We start from the raw sequence: 24,622 nt of genomic DNA on the forward strand, positions 1-24,622 counted from the left end.
AAAGTAAAAAAAAACAACATTTGCTTCTGTGAAGGAAAAGGTGTGGAAAAAGTTGAATGGATGGAGAGGAGGATTATTAAGCAATGCAGGGCGAGAAATACTAGTTAAGACCATTGCCCAAGCACTGCCGGTGTACTCTATGCAATGTTTCCTTCTTCCAAAATCTCTTTGTGAAGATTTAAATAAATTGGTTGCTCAGTTTTGGTGGCATGATGATTCAGGGAGGAGGAAGGTTCAATGGACTAACCGGCAGACGCTTTGCAAGCCTAAATCTGAAGGCGGATTGCGTTTCAGGGACTTATATGCCTTTAATAGTCATTATTAGCTAAACAAGCTTGGAGATTCACTTCTAAGATTGATTCTCTTGCATATAGAGTGTTTAAGGCACGATACTTTTCAGATACAGATTTTTTGGATGCCCGAGTGACTACGAACGCTTCTTATTGCTGGCGTAGCATTGCAACAACAAGGAAGGTGATCTCCAAAGGTGTGCCCTGGCAAGTCAATGATAGGGTGTTGGTAAGGGAATGGAAATATGGTTGGTTGCCTCGAGATAATTTCTTCAAGGTTATAAGTCCTAAACCTGGGGGCTGGAGTGATGAGACTACAGTGAACCAGTTATTTATGGAGAATTAACGGTCATAGGATAATCAATTAGTAGAATGAATTTTCTGTCCGGAGGAGGTTGCGTTTCTGCTAAGTATTCCGTTAAGTGTTCCTAATGTGAATGACAAACTTGTATGGCATTGGGAAAAGAATGACAAGTTCTCAGTTAGGAGTGCCTATCATGAAGAAGGATTGTGAAATCATGGGGATTTCATCGGAGTCCTCAGGTGCGGAGGAGGGAGACCTGGTATTATGGAAGAAGCTCTGAGTGCATGTGTGCCATCAAAGGGGAAAATATATGTGTGAAGGGGTTGCTTGGACGTGCTATCCACGCGTTGAAAGCTTAAACGATGAAGAATCATCAATGAGGAGAAATGTTTGGTGTGTGGAGGACACTCGGAGTCAGTCGAACATGTCGTCAGGGATTGCCCTCTAACAGTTGCAGTTTGGTTTGCAGCCCTGGGCCTACATGTGCATCAAGTTCATGAACTCAGTTTGAAGGCATGGGTGTCACGGACGACTTTGACCCTCCCCCCACCAGGCTTCGAGCTACTGTTGATGGTTTTTTGGAGCTTGTGGAAGGTGCAGAACAACCTGATATGGAGAGGAGTTAAGAGTGCACTAAGGGAGGTAGTGCTGCGAGCGGATGAGTTGATGGTTGCTTTCCAACAGTTCATAAACAACCAAAGGTATCGCGGTCCTGTGACCGAAAAAAATGGAGTCCTCCACCCTTGGAGTGGTTAAAGTGTAATTTCGATGGTGCTTGGTCAAAAAACTCGAGCATGGGTGGTGTTGGAGTCGTCATTCGGGATCACAACGGAAATTTTTTAGCTGGGCTCTCAGCTTCTGTTGATCACGCTACATCTCCTCTTCAGGTGGAATTCTTAGCAGCTAGAAGGGCTATATTGTTCGTGTTGGAACTATTTCCAAATGAGAGGCCTTTTTGTTTTGAAAGAGATTCTGCAATAGCTTTGGCAGCTATGCAACGTTGGGGTGTAGATACATCAAACATGGGGCCTTTAATTAATGTCATCAATCATTTTCTAGGTTCCTTTCATCAGACAATGTTATTGCATGTTCGTCGGGATGCAAATCAGGTAGTGGATAAACTCACGCGTGCTGAACTTGGATGTGTGGCTGAGATGCTTTGGTGTGGATACCCACCAATTTTAGTCCAAGATGCTTTAAGTGAGGATGTTTCTTAATTAATTTGTGATGATTGTATTGTTTGGAGGATGGTTATATTGTTAATTGTGCGGGACACTCTTTTCCCTTCATCTGAATTGAAATTCTCGGTAAGGTTTTATCGAGGTCCATAGTGTACCTTATCCTCCATATTGATGTACGTATTTTCTTTATTTCAATAAATATCGTACTTCTCTAAAAAAAAAAAACTTTACAAACATAGGGCCTCATAAAAAATTTCCTGAAAATGGCTTGTAATAAGAGATTCAATTTACTTCGGATCTTGAGTTCGAATGTCCTCTCTACAATATCATTTTTATAAGTAAAAAAAAAATTCATATTGTCGAGTATAGGGGCAATGAATTATGAACAACTCAACTAATTTGTTGGTTGGAGGAGTCGAACCCAAGACACCGACGTGAAACCAAATGCCGCGACCACCGATGCATCTGACGAACCCTAATCCCTAAACCCCTAAACCCCTCGCCCCCAATTTTTGAACTCGCAGAACCGATAGCTATATATAGTCCCCAAAATCTCAACTTTTACAAAAGAACGATTCTCCAACTTGGACATTTCATCTGCAATGGCTATGGAGCTAGAAGAAGCAGAGGGGAAGACTGTATTGTGCCTTCTGACGTACCCAGATGGGACTCCATTAGGAAGCTCCGTCTACCTTCCTCAGAACACTGAGCCGCAACACCTTCAACAAATCGTCAATCAGCTTCTTAAAAATGTATAATCATTTTTTACTACTTTACAAATTTTGCATCGTGCTGTTGATTTTTTGTACTTCCCCTCGTTGAAGTTGCAGAATTTCAATTTGTAATTTAAATTTTGTATGAAAAACTGAAGAAGCATGTCTCTTGGGCTGATGGGATTGAAGCAATTTACGTTTTGATCGCAAAAATATAATTTTGTATGGTACGAATAGTTGAACACAACTAACAATAGTGGGTGCGGACTTTTGAAATTTACAAAATTTTTGTGGGCGTTATTATATATAAATTTGAATCTTTGAATTCCTATATGAGTCTATGTTTTTCCAAATTTAGTATATTTTAGCAAGAAGTGATTTGTGACATTTTTTTTGGATCCTGCTTCATGTGATGTAGTTTTCCATGCTAATATAAGTAATGAAGTCCGTGCTTCGGGTTCGTTCAGGAGGAGAGGCTACCTTATGCTTTCTATATACAAGATCAGGAACTTCTTGAGTCACTTGGAAAATATGCTGAGAAGAAGAAAAGTGAGTTAGATATTGGCAAAATTTTTAGTCAGCATTTCAGCTGCATTGATTGTGTATATCTTAAACAACGGCAACTGAAAGATTTTGGGGCCGCCTTTTCATTTGATACTCTTTTCTGGTGAAAAACCTTGGCAGTTTCGGTGGAGAAGGTACTCAACATAGTTTATCAACCACAAGCTGTTTTCCGAATTCGTCCCGTTCATCGTTGCTCGGCAACAATTGCTGGTAATTTATGCTATCAACCTTTTCTGGATTGGCTCACAGAATGCCAATTTTGGTTACTACTATGCAGTTGAGAATATAATTTTGTTTATTATTGTATCAAAGCTATGTTTTGTCACTATAGGTCACAGAGAAGCTGTACTCTCAGTTGCTTTTAGTCCTGATGGCCAACAGTTGGCTAGCGGTTCTGGTGATACAACTGTCCGACTATGGGACCTTAATACTCAGACGCCATTGCACAGATGTACAGGTTCAGAGTCGAAGTTTTATTTCACATTCCTAGTTTTTATACCTTTTGAACATTACATTATGTTTGTACACTATGAAAACTTTGAAATGAAACAGCAGATAAAATTTGCATATGAAAAAAAAGGAAAAGGAATTACAGATGATTTGGATATCTGAGAACACTTTTCTGGATTACAGTAGGGATTAGGGATGGATAATGCAATTACTTATTGTTAGGCTTTGTCACATAGACTGTAGTTCATATCCTTGCTGTGGTGCGCTGCATACTTAGTGAGAATAAAGTTCTTTCAATTTTGTTTTTGCTTTTAAATCTTTTTTCGCTTGACGGTTCACATTGGATTAAAGTTGATTACATTTTATGAGTTATAAGTTTCAAACTTTTTTCCCATAAAAATAATAAATTATAAGTTAAGAGGGTAGTCATTCTCATAACTTGTCGTTCTATTACTTGCACTAACAGTGGACCTTGTTTTATTCAGGACATAAGAATTGGGTCCTATCTATTGCATGGTCACCTGATGGTAAGCATCTTGTTAGTGGCAGCAAGTCTGGAGAACTTCAATGTTGGGATCCATAGACAGGGAAGCCATCAGGCAATTCACTTGTTGTATGTCTCTACACTTCAATCGCTGATCATTATAAACTTCTCTGTTGTTTGTTTCACACTGTAAATCTGTTGCTTGTGATGCATATACGGAGAAACTCTTCTACATTCAGGAACTTGCTATACTTTAATGCTCAAAAGCTGAACTAACAGGAATACATACCTTCTCTTTTTCTCTGTGCATGTTATTAAGTAATGAGTTCCAATTCCCATAAAGAGTGAAGCAATGAGTGCCAGTATACTTTTTTAATACATAATAAATACCCTGTAACATATTGTAATTTGTAATTAATGGTTTTATGTGTCATGAATTTTGACATCTTTATAACATGAAAGTTGACATCTTCTGCCTTGGGTTTGGATGATATTTACTATTTGAAATTTAGATTAAATCACGTATAAGGTTGTCTGTATGCCCATTTAGGCTCCATCAAGATGATGCCATGATGACAACTATATGTTCCTGAAAATTGCCTTTTCCTTGACAATCCCTTACTGGGAAGTATGCGTTTTCTATGATAATTGTTTGATGAAAGTATTATTTTATTCATTTGTTAGGGTCACAAGAAATGGATTACTGGAATTTCTTGGGAACCAGTCCACCTTAGTGCTCCGTGTTGACGCTTTGTAAGTGCTAGCAAAGATGGTGATGCACGCATATGGGATGTTACGTTGAGGAAATCTGTTATATGTCTTAGTGGCCACACCCTTGCAGTAACTTGTGTAAAATGGGGTGGAGATGGTGTCATATATACAGGGTATATTATTTTTCCTATTTCTTTCAATAAAACTAAACATTTATTTCTGATAAAAAATAAAAATGAAATATTTGTTAGTTATGTTCAACATGTTTATGTGAATTATATATAGAGACTTTTTGGATAATAATGATGTTCATCAATTTTTAATGTTCCACTTACCCATACATCCATTTACACCTTGTTCCCTTGTGTTGTAAGAAGACCTTGAATTTTTTTATAATTCTAGATCTTGTCAATAGCCTTTCTCTAAACCCCTGCTACTTAGAAACAAAAGAAAACTGATTGGATGATCTTGAAAAGATTATTGACATTCTTTATTTGAAAAGGATTGTCGGCCAAGACTTCTGAGACGACAATACAGGTAGCTCTTATATTTTCGATATTATTGAGCTGAAGTTGGCTACAGATTTATAACAACTATCTCTATCTTAACTGTCACAGCTCCCAGGTTTGTACTATCAAAGTATGGGAGACCACTCAAGGAAAACTAATTCGTGAACTGAAGGTAAGTATTACATCTAGAGGTCGTGCTAGTCTGGAACCTCTTTTTTTGCATCATTGCTCATTCCCTTTGTAAATATGTAATTTAGTTATTGACATTGTGATCACCTCATTATTTTCAGTCGTTTGGTGTAGTCTCATGTCATAATATTGTTTTAAATTGTTGTTTATTGTCCATAACCTATAACTTATTTCTATATGCTTTATTGTTATCTGTGGATGTGTTAATTTCGTAGATGTTTTAGATACTGATAAGTGCTTCTTGACTTAAAAATAGTGGTTTTCTTTTACGGATTTCAACTCCATCTCATCTTTCAGGCCTTGCTTTGTGAGGGCATATAGACTATTCGTATTCCTTATTTTGTTTATCAATGGTTTTCTGGATTTCTTATAGTGTGCGTCTTTTTTATTAGTAATTTGAATTTCTAATTCTACTTTATAGTTTGGGAATTCGATTGTTCTGTTGTTCGTTATACCCTTTAAGTTACTGATGGTTAGTAATATGCTTATTTGTCTAATTTAATATGCCTTGTCCATAGAATGGTGCTTGTTGACGCTCTTGCATCTTAATATCTGTAATTTACATTTCATGACCTTTGATATTTTGTATGGTTTGTTTAGGGTCATGGTCATTGGGTTAACTCTCTTACATTGAGTACTGAATATGTTCTTCGTACTGGAGCATTTGATCACACTGGCAAGCAATATTCGTCTCCAGAGGAAATGAAGAAGGTAATTGTTTATCATCTGCTTTGGTTGTTGCATTAACCTTGTTTGGTTTGATATTGTTTATTTTGTTCAGGTCTCATATGTTTCATTTATAACGAGTAATGTGGTTTTATATTTTTTTCATAGCGATACTTTAGTATCAAAAGAGAACAAATTCGGTACGCCTTTCACTAATTTTAAGGATTCAGGCCTGCCACTCAGGCATTTGTTTTTATCTTTGACATTAATGTTGGGGAGGACAAGATCTGTTTTCTTTGAGAAATGTACCTTTGAATCTCTGTTATTGCATTCTTTTTCAATTGGGAACTGCAAAGTCTTGACCTTTGATTGAACAATCTTATGCTGGAATACTAGTTTTGAAGTAGTGTATACTATGGATTTTATGGTGCTGATTCTTTCAGAACTCACCAAAGCTTGAAGACAGATTTTTTGAAGCTTTTCTTTTGAGAGTTTTAATAACATTGATTACCACATGTCAGTGTTGTGATTAGGTTACAGTTAGCTGACTAAAAGTGATAACCTCTCCTGATATATGCTCTCTCTCTCTCTCTCTCTCTCTCTCTCCCCACCACTTTTTCCCATCCATGAAACTAATTATATTTTCAATTTCTGACATATAGGCAGCTTTGGAAAGATATAACAAAATGAAAGGCAATGCCCCTGAAAGATTGGTTTCTGGATCTGATGATTTTACAATGTTTCTATGGGAACCTTCTGTCAGCAAACAACCTAAAACTCGCATGACAGGTCACCAACTGGTAAAATATTTTTGAATGCTATGCTCGGTTGTTAACTGTAGTCCAAGTTCCTGATAATTTTTGTTTGGATTGAAATGCTGTTACTCTAACAAATGCTACCTTAATATTTCAATTTGTGTTTCTGTATCAATGTGCTTATGAGTTTTTTTTTTTTTTTTTTGAGAAGAAACAAACATTTTATAAAAGAACAGAGAAATACACAGAAGTGGATAAGAAATCCACCAAGAACAAAAACAAGAAAATCTCTCAAGAGGATCTGGCTACAACAACAAAACCTAAACCTAAATCACTTTACTGCTGCTAACATATCCCACAGTAACTGAGAAAGAGAGTAATTTTTAAAATCATTTGAAACTGAAGCCCAGAGGGCTGCCCAGAAACTTACTCTTCCCCAAAGTACTTCTACCCCCACACCAGTATAATCCTCAAAAATTCTTTTGTTACGCTCCAACCAAATGTTCCAAAAAACTGCCGAGACCAGACAACCCCACAAAGCTTTAGCTTTCCTTCCAATTCCTAGGGCCTCAAAATTGGTGCTTAGAAGCTCGAAACAACCCTTTCGAATGACCCAGCTAACTCTAACCTCCTAAAACAATTTCCACCACAGTTGAATCGAGTAAGAACAATGGAGAAAAATGTGGTTTACACTCTCCTCCTTAGCTTTGCACAAACTGCACCAATGGGGGGATAAGCAAATAAAAGGGCTTCTCCTTTGAATTTGGTCACAAGTGTTGAGCTTCCCATTAGCCACAAGCCAGACAAAAACTTTAACAAGATCTTGTTTGTCAGCTTACCTGAGCTTTTTTCGTTAATGAAGGCTTACTTAAGTTCCATTCCTCTTTTTGGGGTGTCAAATTTTAGCTTTGGGCGTGGTCTGACAGTTACATTTTCTTTGTTTGTAAATCATAATGGTCCATCCTCCTAACTCTCCTGTGGTGAGTTACTATACAATCATTGAGAGTTAAGCTACTCGGGCCATGAATTTAGGATTCCATCCTTTGAAAAGATTTCAATGATGAACCGTCAACTTTTAACCTCTTGAGAAGAACGTTATCCTTGATGCTCACTTATTCAGTGCTTCATCCCAGTTCCCATCCCACACATGTAAAGTTGAGTCTTTAAACTGCATTTTATGTGAATTTAGTTGGTTAAATGAAAGGCAAATCTTACATTGTTTTAGAGCATTTCCTGCAGGGTCTGCAGCTATCTATACATTATTATGTTTTAAAATTCAAGCCAGTTGTGAGAGCTTGTTTGGTAACATATTTCTGGTTTTTTTTGGGCAAACATATTTTTCATTATTATGAACACGAAGCTGTTTTCTGAGGAACCAAACAAGCAATTTCTTTTATTCCTCACTGCCTCTTACTACAACAACAACAACAACAACAAAGCCTTTTCCCACTAAGTGGGGTCGGCTATATGAATCCTAGAACGCCATTGCGCTCGGTTTTGTGTCATGTCCTCCGTTAGATCCAAGTACTCTAAGTCTTTTCTTAGGGTCTCTTCCAAAGTTTTCCTAGGTCTTCCTCTACCCCTTCGGCCCTGAACCTCTGTCCCGTAGTCACATCTTCGAACCGGAGCGTCAGTAGGCCTTCTTTGCACACGTCCAAACCACCGTAACCGATTTTCTCTCATCTTTCCTTCAATTTCGGCTACTCCTACTTTACCCCGGATATCCTCATTCCCAATCTTATCCTTTCTCGTGTGCCCACACATCCCATGAAGCATCCTCATCTCCGCTACACCCATTTTGTGTACGTGTTGATGCTTCACTGCCTAACATTCTGTGCCATACAACATCGCTGACCTTATTGCCGTCCTATAAAATTTTCCCTTGAGCTTCAGTGGCCTACGACGGTCACACAACACGCCGGATGCACTCTTACACTTCATCCATCCAGCTTGTATTCTATGGTTGAGATGTCTATCTAATTCTCCGTTCTCTTGCAAGATAGATCCTAGGTAGCGAAAACGGTCGCTTTTTGTGATCTTCGCTATATTGCTCCGGTCATTAGTGTGGATAAGTATATAAATGGATAGAGATAGGAAAGCAAACACAAGATGTACGTGGTTCACCCAGATTGACTACGTCCACGGAATAGAGGAGTTCTCATTAGTTGTGAAGGGTTTACACAAGTACATAGGTTCAAGCTCTCCTTTAGTGAGTACAAGTGAATGATTTAGTACAAATGACATTAGGAAATATTGTGGGAGAATGATCTCGTAATCACGAAACTTCTAAGTACCGGAGTGTGGTATCGTCTTGACTTGCCTTATTTGTCTCCTAGGTAGATGTGGCATCTTCTCTGGAAGTACTCTTCCTCCATCCAGGGGTGGTATCTTTAACTGGTGGAGATGCACAAGGTAATGTATCAATTTCACTTGAAGCTTACTTGTAGTTTCAGGCTTGGTCAAGCGCGATACAAACCATGTAGTAGGAGTCCCCCAAGTCGCCGAGCTAGGGGATCTGCTGAAAGAGGTGACAGACAAGGTAAGCAATCAGAACTCCAATCAATCAGTCCCAGATCAGAACTTTGATTTCGAGTTCCGGTTGATTGTTCACATTCTCCCTATCTTGCAGGCAGCATGAAGGATAAAGAGAAGAAAAATGAGAAGAGATGATATGAGATACTTTTGCTTTTGAAGAAGTAACTTTCCACAGGCTTATTCTTGAACTGGGCTGGAGGGTTTTCTGGTTTCCTCCAGAGTATAAGGCCGACTGAAGAGAGGGTCAAAACAAGTCCATCAAATCTAGAGTACGTTCGACCCTGCTGATATGGGATACTTTTGCTTTTGACAGAGTAGTGGATGTATCGGCACGTGTGCTATTACGCTTGTCTCCACATGCTTCCTTGTATCCTTCTCACTTGCCCTATCTGTTCCTCAGGCAGATGCGGTATCTTCCCTGGAAGCATAAGATGTTGAAGATGAGTACTCGAGAGCAATGCCAGGTAAGTAATCAGGTAAGGGGTTCCAGGCAGTTAGTTCCTGACTGGAAGCTTGATTCCAAGTGCTGACTGATTGCTCTCTTTCTCCTTGTCTTGCAGGTAAGAAGAAGGCCAAAGGAAAAGACAGGGAAAAAGCATGATATGGGATACTCTTGCTTTTAACCCTGATGATATGAGATAGTATAGCTTGTTTGCAGAGGTATTATCGGGGGGAAAGAAAGCTGAATATTTTGAAAGGCTTCGTTGGGAGTGCCCTCTTAGATATGAGGAAGGGTTGAGCATTTTTGCAGGTCTGCTTGTCCGTTGGGGATGGAAGTCGACATATATAGGAGTCTCCCTAACAACAAGTAGTAATGCTATTCATTTACCCTGCTTGGTCATAGCACGGTAATGAGAGCTGCCAGCTTCACATGTTTGAACTCTATCAAAGCACTTTGAAAAAGTGGTCTGTGGTATCTGGAAAGCTGATGTTGCGTGTGAAGATTACAGACAAGCTTTATCCAAGGAGATCCGGCTCTTGAAGTTGGGAAAGTGGTGCCTCTTCGGTTTTCGAACAAGCAATCCTGTCGGGGATCTGGCTCTTGAGATTCGGAGAACGATGCCTCTTCGATTTTTGAGAAAGCAATCCTGCTGGGGGTCTGGCTCTCGAGATTCGGAGAGCGGTGTCTCTTCGATTTTTGAGAAAGTAATCATGTTGGGAGTCTGGCTCTCGAGATTCGGAGGGCGGTGCCTCTTCGATTTTGGAGCAAGCAATCTTGTTGGGAGTGTTTTCTCGAATGTGAGTAAAGGTTGGGCATGTTTGCTAGTCTACCTTGCCATGAAGCACAAAGGTTGACACACAGGGACTTTCCAATTATCCAGCAGTGGTACTGTTCCTTTACCCTTGTGGGTAATAATATGGTAGCTAGACCTTCAAAATTTATGTGTCTAAACTTTGTTAGTGCTGTTTCTTTACTATTCTTTTACCCTTCTTGGTCAGAGCGATGTAGTGGGAGCTGCAAGTTTCACGTGTCTCAACTTTGTCAGAGAACTTTGGCAAAGTTATCTGTGGTACCGATGAGCTAATGTTGCGTGTGGGAAGTGGGTGATTGAACAGTAAGATTCATGTGCTTTCTACTTCACCAGAAATCTTCGACAGAATGCCCATAATTTCCGCAAAGCTGAGTGTGCGTGTGACAGGTGCTGACAAGGCTGGAAAAGTAGGTGCCTCTTCGATTTCTGAGATCAGCCCTCGTGATCTCTGAGCAGCCCAGCTTTTGAGAAAGCAAGCGCCTCTTCGATTTCTGAGATCGGCCTTCGTGGTCTTTGAGCAGCCCAGCTTTTGAGAAAGCAAACGCCTCTTCGATTTCTGAGATCGACCCTCGTGATCTCTGAGCAGCCCAGCTTGTGAGAAAGCAAACGCCTCTTCAATTTCTGAGCAGGCGCCTCTTCGATTTCTGAAGCTTCATCGAGGGCAGATTTTTATAGAGGCTGGCATTAAGTTCCAAAGCACACTTTAATCTCCACCAGTAGAAGCTCCATTCTTGCACTTCTAAGATCTTGATTTGTCCGACCTCTTCTCTCTTCAACACCTTTGAAAATGTCTGACCCCTCCGACCGTCGTTTTGACTTGAACCTTGTTGAAGAGGCAACCACGCCTTCTCCAGACAACATATGGCGCCCATCCTTCGTCTCCCCTACTGGTCCTCTTACCGTTGGGGATTCCGTGATGAAGAATGATATGACCGCTGCGGTGGTGGCCAGGAACCTTCTCACTCCCAAAGATAACTGACTACTTTCCAAACGGTCTGATGAGTTGGCTGTTAAGGATTCTCTGGCTCTCAATGTTCAGTGTTCAGTGTGCAGGTTCTGTGTCTAATATGGCCCAACGCCTATTTGCTCGAACCCGCCAAGTTGAATCATTGGCGGCTGAAGTGATGAGTCTCAAACATGAGATTAGAGGGCTCAAGCATGAGAATAAACAGTTGCACCGGCTCGCACATGACTATGCTACAAACATGAAGAGGAAGCTTGACCAGATGAAGGAATCTGATGGTTAGGTTTTACTTGATTATCAGAGATTTGTGGGTTTGTTCCAAAGGCATTTATTGTCTTCGTCTTCTGGGGTTGTACCGCGTAATGAAGCTCCAAATGATCAACCTCTGATGCCTCCTCCTTCTAGGGTTCTGTCCAGTACTGAGGCTCCGAATGATCCCCCTCCGGTGCCTTCTCTTTCTGGGGCTCTACCGACTGCTGAGACTTCTCCTAAGCAACCTTTGTGAAGGCTCCCTTATGTTTGTTTATTTTGACTCATGTATATGTACATATTTGTAACTTATCGGGGATATCAATAAATAAGCTTTCCTTCATTTCAACGTGTTGTGTTAAATACACCAAAGCCTTCTTCGCTAAGTTCTTTGAATTTTCTTTTGTTGAAGCTTGTATGTTGAAGCTTTGTGAGTGGAGCATGTAGGTTGAGGTAGTGTTCCCTTAATTTTCCGAGTGAGGAAAACTTCTCGGTTGGAGACTTGGAAAATCCAAGTCACTGAGTGGGATCGGCTATATGAATCTTAGAACGCCATTGTGCTCAGTCCTGTGTCATGTCCTCCGTTAGATCCAAGTACTCTAAGTCTTTTCTTAGAGTCTCTTCCAAAGTTTTCCTAGGTCTTTCTCTACCCCTTCGGCCCTGAACCTCTGTCCCATAGTCGCATCTTCTAATCGGAGCGTCAGTAGGCCTTCTTTGCATATGTCCAAACCACCGTAACCGATTTTCTCTCATCTTTCCTTCAATTTTGGCTGCTCCTACTTTACCCCGGATATCCTCATTCCTAATCTTATCCTTTCTCGTGTGCCCACACATCCAACGAAGCATCCTCATCTCCGCTACACCCATTTTGTGTACGTGTTGATACTTCACCGCCCAACATTCTGTGCCATACAGTATCGCCGGCCTTATTGCCGTCCTATAAAATTTTCCCTTGAGCTTCAGTGCCTCTTACTACAACTAAAAAAATGTCATGCCAATCAGCAGACTATTGATTTCATCTTTAGTTCTGCAAGTTAATTCGGATCAATTTTCCAATTTTCATCTTTCAGTCACATGTTTTATTTCATAGTGGATGAACTGATGCAATTTTGAGTTGCCAAAATACGCACAATGCATCTACGTTGCAGCACAAGCCTTAAACTTAGAGCTATAATTACTGTAGTTGGAAGTTTTTTTCATTTAAGCTTTATAATGGATCTATGAAAATGTTTTCTTGGTATCAGCTTGTAAACCACGTCTGCTTTTCACCTGATGGGCAATGGATAGCAAGTGCCTCATTTGATAGGTCCGTCAAGTTATGGAACGGTACTACAGGAAAATTTGTTGCAGCATTCCGAGGCCATGTTGGCCCTGTCTACCAGATCAGGTCTGAATTGATATCAATTCTTTCTGTTTTTCGAATGCTTATGTTGTATGGCTAATTATTACATGTTGCCTCACAGCTGGTCGGCAGACAGTAGGCTACTTTTAAGTGGCAGCAAAGATTCAACTCTCAAGGTAAACCATTTACTGGTTATGAACTTTTTATTGTTTGGTGGTGATAAGGATTCCTATTAAAAAGAGTGAGATTGTAAGATTTCACATTGCATTAGAAACACATCATGAAACGTAATGTGGTGTAAGTGGAAAAAAATAATTGACATGTGGTTTCTTCATATTTTGATAATTCTACATGTCATGAAAAGAATCATCTCAAATTTTACTAATGGTTTAAATCCCAGTTCTGGTAAACTAGATATTAGTTTCCATATGACGTTCAAATAACTTGAGTTTGTATACCAACCCTATCAACCCCTGATATTGTTTTCATCTTCCAAAAAATAAAGTGTTATCTTTTAATTTGTGTTAATGATTTCACCACTATAAGGCAGATTATTAGCTTTGACCTGGTACTTTGTGGTTATGTACATTGGTATAACCTTGATTTCTATTTTTAGTTTCCTGATTACTGAATATTTCCATCACGTATGAACACCAATTTTTGAGCAACTGACTTCAGATTCCTTACACTTGTTTTGTTATTGTGTACCTTTGCCTGCGTGCTATGCCCTTTTTGGTTGTGGTGGAGTTTTTTGGGATTGATTTTTTTCTTTCAATCATATAGGTTTGGGAGCGGTAGGTCTCGGGTTCGAGACTTGGGAGCAGCCTCTCTATAAATGGGGGTAAGGCTAGCCGACATTCACCTCTCCCAGACCCTGCGTAAAGCGGGAGCCTTGTGCACTGGGTACGACCTTTTTAATCATATAGGTTTGGGATATCAGGGCACGGGCGCTAAAACAAGACCTTCCAGGCCATGCAGATGAGGTATATATTTTCCCTTCACCTCAACTGTACTGATACACTGTTTCGTTTACCGAAGCATGCTTGGAGGAGGATGGAAACATAGAGATATAGGAAGATTCCCAAAAACAGATACCAATTCCGAACTGTAGGAAGACATCAACTAAATCAATTGACCCTAACATACAGCAATGCATGTGTACTTAAGCAAGTCTTCTAATTGTACTCCTCTGAATATTCACAAAGACAAGTTGGGGTACTTTGAGGGAACCCAAGGCCTCCAGAGTTTTATTGTCTGGTGGCCTTTATATTCATTCCACCTGTTATATAAGGACACAGCAGTTAATGCTGCGAATGAAGGAAGACAAATGCACCCATGATAAGATTTATGCAGGGAGTATACATGCCCTCGTTATATTGATCCATGGTAAGACCCATTTTTGAATGTTGAATTTGTTTTTGAAAGGTTTTTGCTGTTGATTGGAGTCCAGATGGTGGGAAGGCTGCTTCTGGTGGTAAGGATAGAGTTCTGAAGCTATGGATGGGCTAGATTAATGGTAGGCCGTAGTACGAGCAACTACATGATTGAAATACACAATGGTAGTAATTGTGCATTGAAGTATTTGGCACCGTATACATAATGTATACTATACGACTACGGGGATATGAACAAGGATTTGGGAATCTAAGTATCAGTCACAAGAAAGGTTGACATGAAAAGCTCCTAAATCAGAATTAAAGTTTTTGATGCATTGGGTGCAAGCATTCTGCGTGGTCGAGCATTGTCGGAGCTGTCTGATGTGGAATAGCAGGGCAGCTAAGTTTTCTTCATTAGAGTTGTGCCATAAAGTAGTTTTATATATTTCTTTCCTGAACTAATATTTGTTTTTGGTTATATTGGAGGGAAACGAACCCTGAACTAATATTTTACGTTAGTACTCTGGAAATGTATACCTGCAGCTGATTCCGGTCTTCTGCTGTCATGCCAATATATGCTTATATCATTTCTTAGCTCTCATGCTGGATTCGATGGTCGTTTTTGTTGAAATAATAACCCTCGCTAAAACTGAAAAATAAAAAGAAAGTGCAATTAGTAATTACATGCAACATGAATTTTGTTGTTTCTTTTAGCACATACGCATCAAGAATATTAGGTGCGGGAGATTTGAAAGGGATAAGGTGGCGGCGACTGTAAGAAGGCTTTTGCAGTGAGGAGAAAGGGTGGGCTGGATTGGTTTTTTGCGGGGCTTTGGTGGCTGTAGCCTGTCACGGTGGGAAATCTAGAACTTGGCTGCTGTTCCGTGGTGGAGATGATGCCGGAATAATTTGAAGACAATAGGGCCTCACTGTCGCCGGCAAATTTTACCGTCGAGCAACTAGATATGAGGGACTTGAGACTGGGGGCTCAGGCAAATTGAATAATTATATACCCCGCCGTTACCCATATCCGCTAAATACCCGAATTTTCATCTCAAAATTTGCCCTATTTGGTGCAGTTACTCGCGGGAAGCGATTTTGGCGGTTAAATTGTCATCCGTACATTTAATTTTCCAAAACACTTTGTATCAACATTGAAGCAGTTAATGTCATAGATGTAGTCATGTAGTCGATACCAGGAATTAGAGAGTCGTTATAAAAAGCTTGGCAGCTCAAGATGTGAAAAAGCTCAAGTGACTTGAACTTAAGTATTTGAACAATGAGGTAAACCAAAATACATTCAGTAGATATATCTAGTATTTTTTACTCAATACAAATCGAAAGCTGCACATTCTCCGCTCGCTTCAACAATTTAGTGTCTTGAAGAATGGTGGATACAAATCGAAAGCTGCATCAAGTGTGCACAACAAAGACACAGTCTACGAGAAGGATTGTTAAAACAGATTCTTCCGAAGGCACATTACAACTTACAACACCCGGAAACAGAACTCATGACACAGAAATCAGAATTCAATTGAGAAGAATCAGACTCTCAGTGTAAGAACCGACGTACCCATCATGAAGTTTAATTCCAAGGGAGTTGACTTGGCGTGATTCAGGATCATACAATACGAGGTCACCTCGTATAGCCATATGAACTACACCAGTTGCTCTAAAACCCAATGGCTGTGCTATAAATCCACGTTCTGGAAGAATAATCGTGCGGATCATTTTCCAGGTCTCCATTTCCAGGACCCATATGTCACAGTAGTAATCCTTCCCATCTTGTCTGTAATCGAACACAGAAACTAATTTCTCAAACACGCGAATATTGATCTGGTATAACTCTATGCCTTTGCCTATAATATCAGGAAGCATAATCTTTTGAAAAACCTCACCGACGCAATCAAAAGAAAGGATGGAAGTGCATTGCTGAGAAGGCTCACTTACAATCCAGTACAAAACTGTTGGTATATGGTCCAGCCCATGATCAATGTTCTAGATTATTCTAGTAAGCAAGAGATGAGGCTGGAGCTTGCTAGACAATTCTAGCATGTTATTAAGTTGATGGAAGAAGCTAGAGAGTACTAGCTTCCTTGGTTGCAAATGGAAAGATCTAGAAGCTACAAGTATGTGGCTAGTCTAGATTTTTCTATACTAGAGGTTTGAAGAAGGACCTAGAAACTAGTAGAATGCCAAGCCCTCACCTATAAATATGGGTGTGATGTAACCAATTGAGAACCAAGAGTGAGTAGCAAAGGATCAAGTCCAAAGCTAGAGTTCCACTCCAAGAGTGAGAGTGAGAGTGTTCCACTACACATTGTGTGAGTGAAGTTTAGAGTGATAGAAAGTGTGTGTTATACTTTCTTGTATCCATCAAGCCTTGTCTTTGGCTTGGTAAGACTACTCTTGTTGTATTCATCTTTTTTCATATAGTGAAGATTCCTTGTTTGGTGGACGTAGGCATAAATTGCCGAACCACATAAATTCTTGGCGTCCATTTTCTACTTTACCTTGTGCATTCTCTATCTTGTAGTACCGACATTCCTAACAAGTGGTATCAGAGCCCGGTTGGCTCGTACTGCGAGATGGAAGGAAGTGGCACTATGATCAAACTCACCAACTCCAATTGGGTAACATGGAAGCCAAGGATGGAGGACATTCTCTATTGCAAGGATCTGCATGAGCCAATTGAAGGAGATGCCGCTAAGCCAGAGAGCATGTCCGATGCCGAGTGGAAAAAGATGAATCGCAAGGCTATTGGCACAATTAGACAATGGGTGGACGATAGTGTTTTTCACCATGTGTCTAATGAAACCAATGCTCGCGAGTTTTGGACAAAGCTTGAGTCCTTGTTCGAGAAGAAGACTCCAGCTAAGAAAGTCTTCTTGATCAAAGAGCTCATCAATGTGAAGTACAAGGATGGTTTAAGTGTAGCAGAACACTTGAACAATTTCCAGAATATCATCAACCAGTTGGCTACTATGAAAATGACGATCGAGGACGAGCTACAAGCGCTCTTGTTACTTGGATCCTTGCCAGACAGTTGGGAGACCTTTGTGGTGAGTATAAGTAACTCTGCTTCTAATGGTGTTCTTACTCTTGATAATGTTACAAATAGCATGCTCAATGAAGAAACAAGGAGAAAGACTTCTGGCACAGATAGCAGCCAAGTATTTGTCACAGAGAACCGCGGAAGAAGCACGAGTAGAGGGCCTAGAGGTCATGGCAGGAGTCCTAGCCGATCCAAGTCAAGGTTCAGGGGTGCATGCCACCATTGTGGCAAAGAAGGCCATATGAAGAAAAATTGTCGAGTTTGGAAGAGAGAGCAAAGGGAAGGAAACAATCAGAAGAAAGATGATACTGGCAATACCACCGCTGTCATATGTGGTGATGTACCAGAAATATTGTCTGTTGGTGAATGTCTGCATATAGGCAACTCTGACAGAGACATTGAATGGATCTTTGATAATGGAGCTTCCTTCCATGCTACGTCCAAACGGGAGTTCTTCAGTACATACAAAGAAGGTGACTTTGGCATAGTGAAGATGGGGAATGAAAGCTATTCCAAAATTCTTGGAATTGGTGATATCTGCTTAAGAACTAATCTCGGCTGCCAATTGATGTTGAAAGATGTGAGACATATTCCTGATATACGTCTCAATCTGATATCCATCGGTACCCTTGATCGACAAGGATATTATCACCATATTGGCGAAGGAAAATTGAAGCTTACTAAAGGCTTAATGGTGGTAGCAAGAGCACGACTTTGTTGTACGTTGTACCGGTCAAATGCCAAGGTTTTGAAAGGTGAGTTGAATGCTGTGGAAGACTCATCTCTAGACTTGTGGCATAAGAGGCTAGGCCACATGAGCGAGAAAGGCCTACAAGTTTTGGCAAAGAAGTCTCATATTCCCTTTGCCAAAGGTACGTCGTTAAACTCTTGTGAGCATTGTTTATTCGGAAAACAAAGAAGAGTTAGTTTTTCTGTTTCATCTACAAAGAAAGGAAACTTGTTAGATCTTGTTTATTCAGATGTGTGTGGTCCCATGGAAGTCGAGTCACTTGGAAGAAATAAATATTTTGTTACTTATATTGATGATGCTTCACGAAGGGTGTGGGTGTATTTGTTGAAATCCAAAGACCAGGTGTTTCAGACATTCCAGGAGTTCCATGCCATGGTGGAGAGGGAAACTGGGAAACCTCTCAAGTGCCTTCGTAGCGACAACGGCGGCGAGTACACATCTCACCAGTTTAGAGAGTATTGTGTAAAACATGGCATACGTCATGAGAAGACAGTTCCTGGAACTCCACAACATAACGGTGTTGCTGAAAGAATGAACCGAACCATCATGGAGAAAGTCAGGTGTATGTTGAGGACTGCAAAGTTATCTAAGCAGTTCTGGGGTGAAGCTGTAAGGACAGCCTGCTATTTGATCAACCGATCTCCATCAGTACCATTAGGTCTTGATGTTCCAGAGAGAGTATGGACTGGTAATGATGTGTCTTACTCTCATCTGAAGGTGTTTGGTTGCAAAGCTTTTGTGCATGTGCCCAAAGAGCAGAGATCGAAGTTAGACTACAAAGCTACACCGTGCATCTTTCTTGGTTATGGCGGTGAAGATTTTGGTTACAGATTATGGGACCCATACCAGAAGAAGTTTATCCGAAGTAGAGACGTGGTCTTTTATGAAGAACAAACAATTGGGGATTCGGATAAAGAGGCACAACCAGATGGCGCAGTCAGAGGAGTTGATCCATTAGCTTCAGATGAAGAAAGTCACGATGACATCCCTGAAGCAACTGCCAATGAAGTGCCTGCAGAATCAGATAATGCTAATCAAGAGGAGCCTGATCAAGATGTGCCAAACCATGAGATTGCTGATCAGGGGGAGCCTAGTCAAGAAGAGCATATTCAAGGAGAACCCAATCAGGGGGAGCCTCCAGCCCTACAAGAGAATGAAGATCAGGTCAGAAGATCCATCAGAAGTCGAAGACCGTCTACCAAGTATTCTTCATCAGAGTATATCATGTTGACTAATTATGGAGAGCCCGAAACATATGAGGAGGCCAGAGCTCATAACGACAGTGACAAATGGATGAAGGCAATGGAGTCGGAGATGGATTCCTTATCAAAGAATGATACCTATGAGCTGGTGGAGCTTCCAAAGGGCAGGAAAGCATTGAAAAACAAGTGGGTGTTCAAATTGAAAAGAGACGACAGCATGACAAGGTACAAGGCTCGTTTGGTTGTCAAAGGTTTTGGTCAAAAGAAAGGAGTTGACTTTGATGAGATTTTCTCACCGGTGGTGAAGATGACTTCCATTCGAGTTATCCTTGGTATGGCAGCAAGCATGGATCTTGAGCTCGAGCAGTTAGATGTTAAAACTGCATTTCTCCACGGCAATTTAGAAGAGGAGATATACATGGAGCAACCCAAAGGCTTTGAAGTCAAAGGTAAAGAAAATTTGGTGTGCAAGCTCAAGAAAAGTTTATATGGTCTTAAGCAGGCTCCAAGACAGTGGAATAAGAAGTTCAACTCATTCATGGTGAGTAATGGGTACAAGAGAACTCATGCTGACTCTTGTGTCTATATCAAACAATTTTCTGGAGGTAAATTCATCATTTTGTTGCTTTATGTTGATGACATGTTGATTGTCGGTCAAGATGCTTTTATGATTAAAAAGCTCAAAGAAGAGTTATCTAAGTCCTTTGACATGAAGGACTTAGGGCCAGCCAAGCAGATTTTGGGCATGGAGATAATTCGTGACAGAAAATCCAAGAAGTTGTGGCTGTCACAAGAAAAGTATGTTGAACGGGTGCTTGAAAGGTTCAACATGAAAGCAGCCAAATCGGTAAGCTCACCTTTAGCCAATCATATCAAGTTGAGCAAAGAGTCGTGTCCAAAAACATATGAAGAAAAGGAGAAAATGGCAGTTGTTCCCTACTCTTCAGCAGTAGGAAGTATCATGTATGCAATGGTGTGCACACGGCCAGATATTGCTCATGCAGTAGGTGTGGTGAGCAGGTTTCTCTCTAATCCAGGGAAAGACCATTGGGAAGCTGTTAAGTGGATTCTCAGATATTTGAAGGGGACTTCTAAGATGTGCTTGTGCTTTGGCGGTTCCAAACCAATCTTGGAAGGATTTACAGATGCTGACATGGGAGGTGACCTGGATGGTAGAAAATCTACGTCTGGGTACTTGTTTACTTTTGCAGGGGGAGCCGTGTCTTGGCAATCCAAGTTACAAAAGTGCATTGCTTTGTCCACAACCGAGGCTGAATACATAGCCGCTACAGAAGCATGCAAGGAGTTGTTGTGGCTGAAACGGTTTCTCCAAGAGTTGGGTTTGAAGCAAAGTGATTATGGCGTTTATTGTGATAGTCAGAGTGCTCTGGATTTGAGCAAGAACACTACATATCATTCACGCACTAAGCACATTGATATTCGTTATCACTGGATTAGAGACGCTATCGAGAACAAGTTGCTACAGCTGAAGAAGATTCATACCGATAATAATTCTTCAGACATGTTGACAAAGGTAGTCACAAAATCAAAGTTGGAATTCTGCATTAAGGCTGCTGGGATGAACTCCAGGTAACTTGGAGTCATGATCGGAATTCCTCCCTCATGGACTGGAGGGGGAGATTGTTGGTATATGGTCCAGCCCATGATCAATGTTCTAGATTATTCTAGTAAGCAAGAGATGAGGCTGGAGCTTGCTAGACAATTCTAGCATGTTATTAAGTTGATGGAAGAAGCTAGAGAGTACTAGCTTCCTTGGTTGCAAATGGAAAGATCTAGAAGCTACAAGTATGTGGCTAGTCTAGATTTTTCTATACTAGAGGTTTGAAGAAGGACCTAGAAACTAGTAGAATGCCAAGCCCTCACCTATAAATATGGGTGTGATGTAACCAATTGAGAACCAAGAGTGAGTAGCAAAGGATCAAGTCCAAAGCTAGAGTTCCACTCCAAGAGTGAGAGTGAGAGTGTTCCACTACACATTGTGTGAGTGAAGTTTAGAGTGATAGAAAGTGTGTGTTATACTTTCTTGTATCCATCAAGCCTTGTCTTTGGCTTGGTAAGACTACTCTTGTTGTATTCATCTTTTTTCATATAGTGAAGATTCCTTGTTTGGTGGACGTAGGCATAAATTGCCGAACCACATAAATTCTTGGCGTCCATTTTCTACTTTACCTTGTGCATTCTCTATCTTGTAGTACCGACATTCCTAACAAAAACACCATCAATGCATGCAGACGTTTTATTGCCGAAAAAATAGACATCAGGTGACACAGGAGGAACTGCGCTAATTCTTTTCCAGGCATCCAATCTAACGCTGTAAACCTCAACTCCAAAAATAACTTTCTTCCGCAGAAACCTCACAATCCTCACAACCTTATAGTCATTTTCCCCACTGTGAAACCGAAATCCAATTACAACAAAACAGATTGTGTGCTGAATAAGGCCTTTTCGAAGTCTCTTTAATTTTCTGATTGATGGGTTCCATAGATATATAGGAGTCTTCAAACACAGACCTAAACGAGTAGAGAGGCAAAGCAATCCATTGCAAGAACCATGGATGTTTAAGCTTATATTCTTCTTCTGCTCAGGAAGCTCTAAATCCAAACACTTAGCAAATGGATCCCGACAACAGAGAGAAAAGCGATAATTTGCAGTGCGGATAAGAACATAATCGTATGAATCTCGCATTATATTTTTTTCGAGATGGGCGTTTTTGAAATCAGGGCTGCTAATTAAAGTGTTCCAAGATTTGCAGACACATCTGAACCGTAAAAGAGATTTCACAGGTAATCTTACAAGGATTTCAAACAAGATTTCTTCTGGGATATGTTTTCTTCTTCGTCTTCTTTCATATTTCAAGTCAAACATATTGAAGCTAAAAAAAAGGCCTAATTACCAGAACATGCAAAGCATTCTGAAATGACAATTCCACACACCATTTCCAGAAACCCAAATCAAGAAAAGCTCATGAAACACGCAACAGTTCTTGGATGATCCAATTGAACAACGTAATCAGATAAATGCCCGAGAAGTAATTAAATCATACCTCAAGTATGCCTATGGAGTTTCGATTCGAAACCCTAACTGTTACTTGTTAATCACTCAAGCAAATGCGGGCATCCAAGAGACGTTGAATGATGGAATCCACGTTCAGACACAAAGAACCACGAACCCCATTTCTTGGTTTTCAGGAGCTGATCGGCTTCACCGTCTTCCCTTGGTGGCTTCCTTCACATTCAACCTTTGGTTGCCTCTTCGTTCTCGCAGGGTCTTTTTCCTTTGAATTTTGTATCAGCTGTCTGCTTGCCTTGGTTCCGTAATAGCTTTGAGTTGGCCATATCAGCTTATTATAGTTAATACTCATTTGTGTACTATTTGTTCGGTTAATGAAGCTCTTGGAACCTAAATTTGTGAAATTTCACTTATTTGAGTCTAAAGCCAAATTATGAGATTTTGAGAAATTATTGTGTATTTAGGCTAAATGAAAATTAAGATATTTTTAGTTGCATTAGGTGGCATATGTTTTGGGGCGTGACTTTATGCCAAACTAATTGTTATATGTATATGTTTGCAATTCATTCCATTGTTGGTGGATTTGGGGAGGTAGAATGCTTAGCAAGTGGCTCTTTAGTTTTCTATATAAGAGCAACTCCAACCATCTCCCAATTGATAGGGCAATTGAGTTGAATTGCCCGTGACGCCAAAAAATCCCATAGCTGTCCAAAAAAGAATAGGCAATTGGAGGAAAGGCAGGAGCTCGTTTAGCCCTACCAATTCTTGCCTGGGCTTGAGCCCGATGGCCATCGTTAGAAAAAAATTGAAAATTATAGTTTGTGCCACATGGCACAATATGGTATCTGATTCAAACAAATTTGGTAAATTAATGGCTAGATTAATCCGAAGATAAAAAAAATTCTAAAAAATACAATTATTTTTAACATCTTAACAAACTTATAAAGTTCAACCATTTTCTCCATTTGCCTTTTATTTTTAATTAATTATGTTTCTTTGTAATGCTATGCTTTACTTAGTATTCAAAACTAAATTATCAGAGTTAAATAACGAGTTTTATTTTCAAAGAACAAATCTACTCAGTACACAACTTACAAGGCATAAAAAATAAAAAAAAATTAATATTTGTGAGTAGTAATTGCCCATGCCCATGCCCTTGCCCTTGCAATTCTTCTTCTCAAACGGCTGGACTTGCACAAACACAATTACTATTTAATGTGAATTGTTAGGGTAATTTCACTACCCTTGCCCTCCTAAAACAGGTGAACTTACTCTAAAGAAAGCCAAGGCATGAAGATGAGGGGCCTCAAACGATCAAACAAATACTCAATCTATCAAAACCAAGAGCTGCACCCTTTTGATTTCAAAGCCTTATCCAATATTGCAGGCTCTTTCATTTCTTTCAATCAAAATGCTCTTTCAATTTCTCATAGCTTTGTTGTCTTTACTAGTATTCCTCTTTAAATCTCGCTTGTAATAGCTACTAGCATTTAAATACAAGTTCTCTCTTTGAACTATTATTGTCATTTCAATATAAAGCACTTGAGCAACTTCTCTTTCTTTTTGAATCAAGGCTTGAACTCTGTGTCAAGGCTTTAATTCAACTTACACATTTTTTTTTACATTTTTTATTATTATTAAGGGGAGGGGAGGGTTCAAAACTTTTACAATAATTTAGAGAATGAGAATTTCAAACTCGGGACGCATGGGTAGAAATCTAAAACCCTCTCCACTAGGATGTTGGACCGCATGTTGTTCACCATTTACATATTGTGATTTAATTCTCTACATAAGTGAAGTCCTTAATTAGTACGCAAGGCAAAGAAAGAACCTAAATTTGAGCCACTCACACTCGATGATACAATCTCTTGGGTTTAAGTTAATAAAGCGCAATCTCCATCACTTAAATCCCATGTATTAGTAGTAGCTAGTGATGAGTCAATATAATATTATATATTTTACCCTATTCTTAGTATAATTTGGTAATTATTTTGGTAGAATTTTGATACTTTGCTTTATATTTTCAATGTAGGACATTCGACTTCCTCT

General features: G+C 39.9%; 3 protein-coding genes and 1 long non-coding RNA gene across 4 annotated transcripts; 3 read left to right on the top strand and 1 right to left on the bottom strand.

Annotated features, from left to right (window-relative positions):
* The first annotated feature begins 1,388 nt into the window (after positions 1–1,388).
* LOC139187919 (uncharacterized) lies at positions 1,389–1,811 on the top strand. The gene has a single exon (XM_070804542.1). It carries the CDS (start codon positions 1,389–1,391, stop codon positions 1,809–1,811), a length of 423 nt encoding a protein of 140 aa, XP_070660643.1.
* Positions 1,812–2,136: 325 nt separating this feature from the next.
* LOC103429386 (notchless protein homolog) lies at positions 2,137–15,134 on the top strand. The gene is given in 13 exon segments (XM_070804988.1): positions 2,137–2,527; positions 2,956–3,037; positions 3,173–3,262; positions 3,384–3,509; positions 3,988–4,115; positions 4,671–4,870; positions 5,315–5,378; positions 5,996–6,106; positions 6,724–6,861; positions 13,062–13,204; positions 13,281–13,335; positions 14,086–14,142; positions 14,585–15,134. Coding segments are annotated over 13 exon segments (1,428 nt in total). The 5' UTR covers positions 2,137–2,377; the 3' UTR covers positions 14,669–15,134.
* Positions 9,479–10,043, top strand: LOC139188034 (uncharacterized). The gene is made up of 3 exons (XR_011571150.1): positions 9,479–9,620; positions 9,752–9,815; positions 9,912–10,043. It is a non-coding gene; the product is annotated as an uncharacterized lncRNA (long non-coding RNA).
* Positions 15,135–16,065: 931 nt separating the features above from the next.
* Positions 16,066–22,976, bottom strand: LOC139187920 (F-box/kelch-repeat protein At3g23880-like). The gene is made up of 2 exons (XM_070804543.1): positions 21,760–22,976; positions 16,066–16,394 (listed from the first exon to the last, which is right to left on the bottom strand). The coding sequence occupies exons 1-2, from the start codon at positions 22,427–22,429 to the stop codon at positions 16,066–16,068; spliced, it is 999 nt and encodes a 332-aa protein (XP_070660644.1). The 5' UTR covers positions 22,430–22,976.
* Between the last annotated feature and the right edge of the window lie 1,646 nt (positions 22,977–24,622).

Source organism: Malus domestica, chromosome 09 (genome assembly GCF_042453785.1).
Source record: "Malus domestica chromosome 09, GDT2T_hap1".
Lineage (NCBI taxonomy): Eukaryota > Viridiplantae > Streptophyta > Magnoliopsida > Rosales > Rosaceae > Malus > Malus domestica.

Coding starts and splice junctions, on each gene's coding strand:
- LOC139187919 (XM_070804542.1), top strand. CDS start 1,389: ATGGGTGGTGTTGGAGTCGTCATTCGGGATCACAACGGAAATTTTTTA.
- LOC139187920 (XM_070804543.1), bottom strand. CDS start 22,429: ATGTTTGACTTGAAATATGAAAGAAGACGAAGAAGAAAACATATCCCA. Junction 16,395..21,759: donor TGTTTTTGTTAGGAATGTCG/GTACTACAAGAT, acceptor CTGATATTATAG/GCAAAGGCATAGAGTTATAC.